This window comes from Toxotes jaculatrix, chromosome 15, assembly GCF_017976425.1.
Source record: "Toxotes jaculatrix isolate fToxJac2 chromosome 15, fToxJac2.pri, whole genome shotgun sequence".
Taxonomy (NCBI): domain Eukaryota; kingdom Metazoa; phylum Chordata; class Actinopteri; family Toxotidae; genus Toxotes; species Toxotes jaculatrix.
Genome location: NC_054408.1, coordinates 5671527 through 5681040, shown reverse-complemented (window position 1 = coordinate 5681040; position 9514 = coordinate 5671527). Strand labels below are relative to the sequence as shown.

The window sequence follows — 9514 nt, the reverse complement described above, 5'->3', positions numbered from 1 at the left end:
AAAGGTAGCAGAATAGAGAACAACCCGGAGAAAATAGCAAGGTAGCTAATCCCTCCAGAGACATAAAGCAGCTATATGTAAATGAAAGATGTGAAGTTTGGCCATCTTACTTTGATCTATGAATCAGGCTCTCTCTCCCTCCCCCTTCTCTCCTCCTTCACTCTCACCCTCTTCTCCTTCCTCCTTTTTCCTTGTAAGAAAATCAAGCCTTATTTAGCTTAATCTCACTTAATGGCATCCAGCTCCTCTTTTGTCCTCCCTGATGCTAACAGATTCCCTTCCTTTCACTCACCACTATTCACATATCTACCCTCTATAATCCTCTTATTCCAGGGTAGCAATTATTTTGAGTATTTTATCAGCATTATGATTATGATTATTTTCATTATTATTATTCATGCAGGTCGTGCTAAGGGCCAGGTTGTGGCTGAGAATATCCTCCCTCCTACCAGCACCTCTTATTCTCACTCAGAAAGAGGCTGCCTGCTTTCTTCCAGAGGGGTGGCAAGTTTGCAGGAGTGAACCCCATTCAGGGAGACACATTTTCTGGGCGTTTGAACATATTGTGGAGTGATTGTAATGAGTAGCACCAAATCACCCGTCCTGGCTACTTAACACAGAGAAACATCAAGAATTTGAGGATGGAGGAGAAAGAGGGGGCTAATAATCAAAAGGCCTCCTTTCTGCGGAGCAGTAATTACACGGGTGGGTTTTGATCTTTTGCTTGTTGGAGCGGTGAATGGGGGGGAGAGATGAGGACTGTTTCACTATTTTGAGGTGGCATGGAAGGAGCTTTTCAGCTCAGCATCTTGTCAGAGTCTGAAGTATATCAGAAATTATAACGGTGAAGATCCAATAAACGTGGTGTTGAGCGAGGAGAAGTTTGCCCCTATTCATTTTCTGTGACTGAATCCTGCTTCAGGGGATAAAGCAATATAGGGTTTAACTGTGGTACAGGTTGAAAGTTGTAAAACCTAAGAAAACTTCATGCAAAATTTAAACCAAATTTACCTATTTAAAAATCCAGAATGATTCCAATTAACTGATAAAGAAAAAGTGATGAGGAAGCTGACAAGGAAGTTTAGTCTTTGCCTGCTGTGAAATCTCTGGGTGCAAACATCATTTCTCCATTATGGCTACAAATTTACTGCTACATTAAAAAAATTAATGTTGTCTGGCACAAAGTCATATAAATTGTTGGAGAAAGAAAAGCGATTGCTTCATTTTCCTGAAAACTGGATTTCAAATCTCAAGCATTTCTTAATGTTTCTCTTAATGTTAAATATTCAAATGAGTAAAAACAGTTTGATGCTCAGCTAAACTCAGCTGATCTACTTCATCGGGACTGCATGGGTGTGGTGTGATCAGTTTTCACTGACAGTTGTGTGGAGCACTGTCATTTCAATGCACCCATAACAGCACAGACAAAAACACTGAGACTCTCTTGCTCTTATTTCATCAGAGCCCTTTATTTGGACCCTTTCCAGCTGTGGGCCCCATAAAGCTGTCACCAGCTTGCACCCAACAATCTAACACTGCAGTCATATGCACCATGACACGGTTATTATAGTTTACATTTAATATGCAACCTCCAAAGTGTCCATTATTTCTCTGTCTGTGACACAAGAAATGTGATAAAATGCGTTGGAACTCAGAGACAAAAAGGAAATTATCATATTTAAAAATACAGAATAGTTGCATTATGTTTAAAAAGGTCAAAGAATAAATGTGAGTATATAGCGTAATAAAATATTATAAACATGTTAAAAAAAATAATTCATATAAAAAAAAACCTTGCATACATGTAACAGTCATCAAGTCCATTCTTCAGATATCCTCTTCAGCTTCAAGGTGTCACTTTGGGAATCTGGGAACCGGAGTGGAATGGCTGAATCTGGGCAGTCTGCAGACTCCACAGGGGCACAGGGGCCCTCCCGAGGCCGCTGCAGAACTCCACTGCACTGGGGCCAGCGAGGCCTCCATGGGGCCCGGAGACAGCAGGGGACATTTAGCCGAGGACGATGAAGTGGAGGAGGAAGAGGAGGAGGAGGCTGCTGAGGTGAGGAGGGATTCCTGGGTGAGGAGGAGCTGACTGGGGCCGGAGATGAGGGGCCACCCTCCAGCGAGCAGCAGCCGTGGGACTGGGCCTGTGTTCACCCCCATCCCAATGCTCACCTCCCCCAGCAGCCGCCGCATCTCCTGCAGGGACGAACCCAGGAGGAGGATGTAGTTCCTGGCCAGGACCAGAGTGGAGATCTTGGAGAGCCTGCGGCCTGGAGGAGCTCCAGGCTGGTGAGCCTGAGAGGAGGAGGCAGACGACGGTGATGAGGCGTAAGGCACCATGACTTCCCTCAGGGCGTCCATGGCAATATTCAAGTCCTGCATCCGCTTCCTCTCCCTGCTGTTGATCTTTCTCCTCAGCTCCTGCTGCTCCTCGGGGCTCAGCTCCCTCTGAGGTCTGGTTGATCTTTGGCCACTCTGGAGGCCAAACATTGGTGCAGGATTGAGACGGGAGCTCAAGCTGAACCCTGGAGGGCAGTGGGGTAAGTCCTGGACAGACCCAGGGCCACAGAGAGGTAGAGACTGCTCCTGGGCCCTGATCACTGGGTTTGACAGCACGTTCATAGTATCCTCAGAGGTGTGCTAGTCTTCAGAGTTGCGATTCAATGCAGTCTTCTTCAGCAAGTTTGAGAAATCAAAAACAGTCTATCAGTTAACACAAAAATGCTTCACTTCTGCTTTTTAAAAAATCCACAAACTGCAAAAATCAAATCTTTATTCCCTCCACCTGTTGATCTCCCCTTTGCTTGCAGAGAACAGATGCCATCCAGAACAATGACGAGTCACCAAACGTTTTCAGTCTTGGCTTCAGAGGTTTCTGGCGGCACGAGTGAATGAGTGAGAGCTTCCTAAAGTGGCAGCTCAGTTTTATCTCATTTCCACAGCTGCGGGCGGTGAGAATGACAGCTCGCACAGTGAGAAAAGTGAGCTAAATGGTCCCCTCACATACCCCCACCTCAGCTCAACTCCTCCCCAATGCATGATGTGCTCTGCAGAAACACGTATGACTTTTTGATATCAGACAGTGAAATTAGAAACAACTGGTAGATGCTGACAACACAGCCCCTTTGAAAACTGAAATTGAAAATTCACAATTTAAGACAAAATCAGGATCTCTGTTCAAAGAGAAAACTAGAAACCTGTGCACAAGAAGACTGTACATGATAAAAGGGTTAGATGCTCAAGCATAGTTCAAACACTCAAATAATAAATGCAGTTGACAATTTAAACCACTAAGTTTCAAAAGTTATTTGTATTTCTGCACCATTTGTGTTATTTTGATGAAAAAGGGGGGTTAGGGGTTAGGGGTTAACCCTAACCCAACATTCAAACAGACATTTACTGTGTATTGTGAGTCAAAGTAAAGAATCGGTTTTCCAAAAACAGATCCATCCATTCCCTGCAGATTGTACGGGACAGAATATTCAGATGTTCAGTGCAGTCAGGAGTCTTTCCATGATGAATAAGTGAGTAAGCGTAAGCAAGGACACGGTTGTACCTCTGACAAGTTGTTTGCATGAAAAGATGAGTTCTATTGTAACGTCCTTTTCAGAATTGAACTTTTTATGATAATGTTTGTCCCTCCACTGCTTGATATGTCTATTGCAAGCCCCACATTTTTGTACAGACAGTCATGCTCCCAGAGGACAAATCCTAACATAATACCTGTTATCTTTATGTGACATTAACTGAAAGCACACAGAAAAAAAGACAAAACTGTGAGCTTAATGGAATGCACCACTGCAGCCATTTAACCAACTTGGAAGTCATTAAAACCTTCAGTACTTTGTTATGTGCCAGAGAGCAGGTATTAGCAGTATTAACATAGGTATCAATTGTGTCAGAGAACAGTTTTGGCAAACAGTCAATGGATACATCATTGTGTGTGGGGAGTTAATTGATGGTTTTGAGCTGGGGGTTATTGTTGCTCAGTTCTGAGCGGCTACACTAACCAAATTGGCTGGCAGAGAGCTGGGCACGGTTCCAGACAGGCAGACAACAGGCCAATTGACTCCAACCACAGGTGAAGCTGGCTTGGGGCACTGAGCAAGGCTGGAAACCTCAGATGTGCCATTCATGGGCCACAAAAAGACCCCAGCATCACTCCGTTGCACAGTGAGCCTGGCCGTTCTCCTTTTGCAACCCCCCCCTGCCACCACCACCACCACCCACTCCTCCTTGTAAAGCCCATCTGAGTGGGAGACAAGGAAGGCAGGGGGAAGAGGGGAAGGACAGCACCGTTACACACAGAAAGCAAGTTGTTTACGATGAAAGCAGAAGGAGATGCAGAGGAGGAAGACCCTTTCTTTCTTCCCCAGGCGCTCTTCTCTTGTCGTTCAACAAGTGAAAGATGTGTGCGGAGGCGCTTCCCTTCCCCGCCAGTGGTCCAGTGGCGTCCGGCTGGTGCTGTGATTGAAGCTGAATGGACGGACTCCAGACGGACAGGAAAGGGAGGGCCCCATGAAAAGGGCCAGGCGGATGGCCCTCGCACCTGCAGGAGAACAGAGTGCAGGCAGCCAGGATGAATGTGTGCGTGTGTGTGCGTGTGTGTGTGTTTGTGTGTGTTTGTGTGCGTGCCTGTGAGCTCAATTTGATTTCTAGTGCCTGTCTAACAATGAGAGGTAATAAACTGAGTAATGAAAGAAAACGAGCTGCGATGCTTTTGACTGTATTTTGGGATGTGGTTTCTGTGTCAAGAGAAAAAAAAAGGACACCTGCAAGGAGCCACACATACAGAAGTCAGAAAAGACGAGAAAGAAAGAAGCTGGTGTCTACCAGAAGAGTGCACCTCCCCCACTTTTTTATCCACAAGGGGAAGAAAAGTGAGCTTGATTTGGGGCTGCAGCCCAGCATATCCGCCTCCCAGCTTCCAGGATGCTTTTGATGAGGCTGGATCAGGGCAGGAGCACCGGTGGCTTCAGGGCAGGGGGAAGACTAGTGTCTTTATGGTGGAAGGACTACTATCCATCTGGGTAAGGCCGTCCAATGGTGGGTCTGCACCTGGAGCTAAATGCCTCATCTGTTTGGAGCCACTTCCTGCGGCTGACAGACAGGAAGACACCTCAGCCAAGCTCCTGGGTCAATTTATCCACCAATACAGGATGAAAAATACCCCCAAAGTGATACCACTGAAAAAAAAAATGGTTGTGAATTCTTTTCTTTTTTGGCGCTCATCAGCTGGGTACTCATACAAATCTAAGCGCTCACATACCAGCAAAAGAAAGGTCCAAGAAACTAATGTATGAAAGGACTGAAATAAACACAAGTTTTGGAAATGCATTTTCTATTTGCTTGAACTTTTCTAACTTCTGTGGTTTCTTGGTGCTGTTTGGATTTATCAATCTCCAGTATGATTAAGGTTAGTGTTTTCTATTTTTTTATTGACTGATTGAGTTAGATTTTTTTTTTCTTTTGGATGGAGGAGATCAGTACAAACTTATTTTACTTTACATTTAAAAGTTTACAGTGAATAAGTTTTAAGGTAATATGGTTTTGCAATTTTTGACTGTGGTGGGAATTGAGGCCAAAATTGTCAAATAAATAAAGAATTAACCTGAGTTGTATATTGTTGATTTTTTAAAAATGTGATATTACTAAGTACTTCACATATTATTTTAATGAGAAAAATAAAAACTGTAAATATACTTAATCCTCAGTTTGGACCACCCACAGAAAATAGGATTTTTTCTTAAAGACAAGAGTAGACATTTCCTCGTTGAAAAACACACAAAACAACCTCAATTGGCTCATTAATTGAGTACAAATTGGCATAATTATATATCCACCTCACACGATATAAAGAGACAGTTTCACAAATTAAGTCAAGCCACAGGCTGGCTGCTGCCGGTCCGGACACAATCTTGACTTAATGGACTCAATTTACATCAGGTGTCTGATTGAGCTCTTTTGTGTGTCACTTGATGATGTGACGATTTTTTTTTTTTTTTTTTTTGCCTCTGTGGGAGGACTTATCATGTTTGTTAATGTCTAAAAGAGGCGTTCTTATTCCCCAAATTGGCGCAATTACTTCTATGTCCTCATCTGTTTGTCACTGTCTTGTTTGTTGTGAAAAAAAAAGCTGTCCAATAAGAAAAAGTTGTTTAAATCATTTATTAAATCAGTGCTTAAGGTGCATGAAGAGTTAGGTAGTTACACCGTTGCTACAATACAGATTCTTCACACAGAGCTGAATATTTTGTATCCTTTAAATTCTTTAAAATTAAAAAAACAGATGATTGATAATTCACATGAATAGTTGAATAGTTCAGAATAGAGCATGGTATGTTCACGACATGTTGTCATACTTAGAGGTTCCCTGCAGAGTTTTTGAACTCCAAAACACTGCAAAATCCTGTTTGAATCGTGGTTGAAATAAGAAACACTATTAGTGGTAATTTTTCTCTGCAAGGTTTTTGACAGAGTAGTTAACCAGAACGTTAAATGAGGAGGTGCACCTGCCATAGGCTCAACATCCCAAACTGTCTTCTGTTTACAATGTGCATAGAGACTCTAATGAGAAATTAACAGTTGCCAGTGACTGATTTTGTCCATGTGTCCCTGCGGGCAAACAGGTGCAGAAGCAACAATGGAAATATAACAGAGCAGGACTTTTCAGAGGGAAAAAGGCTGCTGTGCATCAAAGCAGGAACGGAGGACACACTCGTCTATTCGCCCTAACTCCTGCTCTGTGAGGCCTGGCCAAAGACATGAGAAGATTACAAGCTGTTAATAAGGTGGAACCGATTGGCTGAAGGTCTGCTTTTGTCCTTCCCAGCATGCTCTGTGAGCACTGGCCTGGGATAGTCAGCATTTGGTGCTGATCATAGTGTGGCAGGGGATAATGAAGGTGGGAGGGGTGTACGGTTTTAGCCCCCGGGCCCTTTGTGAAAGAGATCCTAAATGCTTCACTCTCAATAGCTGCACACGCTCAGTTGGTCACGGTTGTTTAAATACAGATGGACATTTGCCACATTCATATTTCATGTTGCTAACTGCTCTGCTGACACTTTCTGTCATTTTTTTTTTGTCTGACAGCTGTATTCCTGCAAGCTCTAGAAGTGTTTTCAATTTCAAATTAAAAGGCTGAAAATGTGCGATGTTAAAACATTTTTCTGAATCTTTTCTGAAACATGGATTTGTTTGCAAAAGTCAAAGTGAAGAAGTCTAACCTTTCCTCGTGGTCATTTAAAATCACCCCAAACATAGCCTAACTCGGTGATTATCCTTTGTTATAGCAGATGTTCCTCTCTGAAACAATGCCACCAGGGTTTTGTAGGGTGGCTGCTAATGGGAAAGTGTTAGTTAACCCGTCCCCCACAAAGTACCCTTAAAACCCCCGATCCTATTTAACCGTGACAATGATGGATTCACAGACACTAAACGTCTTCAGGAATCCTTATCCAAAGTCAAACACAGAGCTGCTTCTTCTTCTCACTGAGCGACTGAGGCCAGGGGTACCCCGGTCTCAAGCCTAAACGTTGTGGGGGGTTGAGATGGGTTGAGATGTTTCTTTTCGGGGTTTTTTTGGGTTGGCGGTACAAGGCCAAGGGTGGGTTTTACAAGGTTACCACCATCTGTATGGAGGGCAGTGCAGCGAGACTAAAGTCGCTGTTAAAGTGAAAGCTGATAGCAGTATGATGGATGAGGATACACGTCCCAGAAATTAGACTTCTCACAGCGAAGCCGTTCAGTGAACGAAAAGGAAACAGACACTGACACAGGGTCTCCGCTGAATGCTAGGATGAGACGTTGATGTTCACCTTTGTGATCTGGTGGTGGAGATTTATTTAAGCAATTGAAACATTGGACAGTCTCATTTTGAATGTTTGTGTCCAAAGTGACCAAAACCAAACTATCTCTCTACCAACTCTGACAAACCTCCTAGTTTTTCATTTCAAAAGATACATTTGTTGTTTTTAATTAGTTTTTTTGTTTTTTGTTTTTTTTTTTCAACTTTGGCTTCCAAAACTTCCAAAAATAAAACTTACAAAGTACTCACCTCAGTGAATTAACTCTCAGCAATTAACTGAGTAGTTAATTGCTGGGAATGCAGCGACATACATAAAAAAGAAATCAATACAAGAAATCACACAACGAGACAGGTTTAAAACAAACCTCCAAGTTAAGGAGAAACTTAAGGAAAACAATAAAATTATTACCCAAACTCTCTGTTATAAAGATCTATCACAGTTTCAACTTTGACCTACAGTACTTGCAATATTTCAGTGTTCTCATTTTCTGTTTCACGGCCAAATAAAGTGTTAAGTGGATAAAAATTTGGATAAACTGATGCCCAAATGTATGAACACATGACCCAAGTGAGTTGAGATTGAAAATGCTTGGGTCCTGTTGTGCTGTGAAAATGCTGATGGATGATTTTCAGGCTTGACTGACATTTAAATCCATCCACACTGATGTGGACATGGCCTGGTTGGGCTGGTCCCTCAACAGAGAAGCCTCCCTGGACATGTTTCGCTCTCTGCCAGCAGGGAGGACACAAAGAGGCAGAACCAAGACATGCTGCAGGGATCACATCTCCCAGCTGACCAGGACGCACTAAGGGATCCACAAGGAAGAGCTGGGGGATACTGCTGAGTATCCTGAAGCTCCATGAATGGATGGATAATTGTTCGATCAGTGCTAAATGAAACTTTCGCTCACAGCAGAAAACTTCTTCTAATTTTGGGGCTGTCAGAGCTCAGTGCATCCTCCCATCCACCCACTAACCACCACCCTCTTTCATGTTAAATAACAGCCTATTTCAATGTGTCCTAACATCCAATTTTTATCTTAAATGTCCTTTTATTTTTCTTTCAATAAAAAAATGACACTATTAGACAATGAAAATTATAGTGACTGAAATATTAAAAGTCAACTCTGTCATTTTGTGGCTGCACTATTCCATAAAAGACAAATAGTCAAGAAGGCTTGTGCAGCTTTTTTTTTTTACACTGTTTAAAATTCAGCCTGACATATTTGTTATCCCTGGATCCCTGGAAATTTTGGCGTCTTGAGTAGAATCCTAAATATATTTTGTCTGTTTTTACTAGTTTTTCATTACATGACATGAATTTGGAGTTTGCAAAAAGAGCCAGCGGTGGTGCCGGCAGAGTTACAGAGTTAAAAAAAAAAATAAAACAAAAACTTTTCTTCCGCTTGTTTCATGAACAGAAAATGTCATTTTGCATTTTAACACATTGTTCTGATTACACATAATCTTGCCACTCTGGGCTGGCAGATGGATGCAGTGGATGTAAGATGATTCTTTCAGGCGTTGATGGACACATCTGTCAGTCCTTTATCACACACACACACACACACACACACACACACACACACACACACACACACACACACACACACACACACACACACACACACACACAGTTACCCCCCCTCCCCTTGAGACAGCCCAGAATCTCTCCTCTGTGCCTTACAGCCTCCTCCTCCTCCT

At 42.8% G+C, this 9514-nt stretch overlaps 1 protein-coding gene across 1 annotated transcript; it reads right to left on the bottom strand.

The window, feature by feature from the left end:
- Nucleotides 1-1854: 1854 nt before the first annotated feature.
- olig1 (oligodendrocyte transcription factor 1) lies at nucleotides 1855-2625 on the bottom strand. The gene has a single exon (XM_041057750.1). The coding sequence runs from the start codon at nucleotides 2623-2625 to the stop codon at nucleotides 1855-1857; it is 771 nt and encodes a 256-aa protein (XP_040913684.1).
- Nucleotides 2626-9514: the final 6889 nt, after the last annotated feature.

Excerpts from the sequence above, each read along its gene's own strand:
- olig1 (XM_041057750.1), bottom strand. The coding sequence starts at position 2,625 with ATGAACGTGCTGTCAAACCCAGTGATCAGGGCCCAGGAGCAGTCTCTA.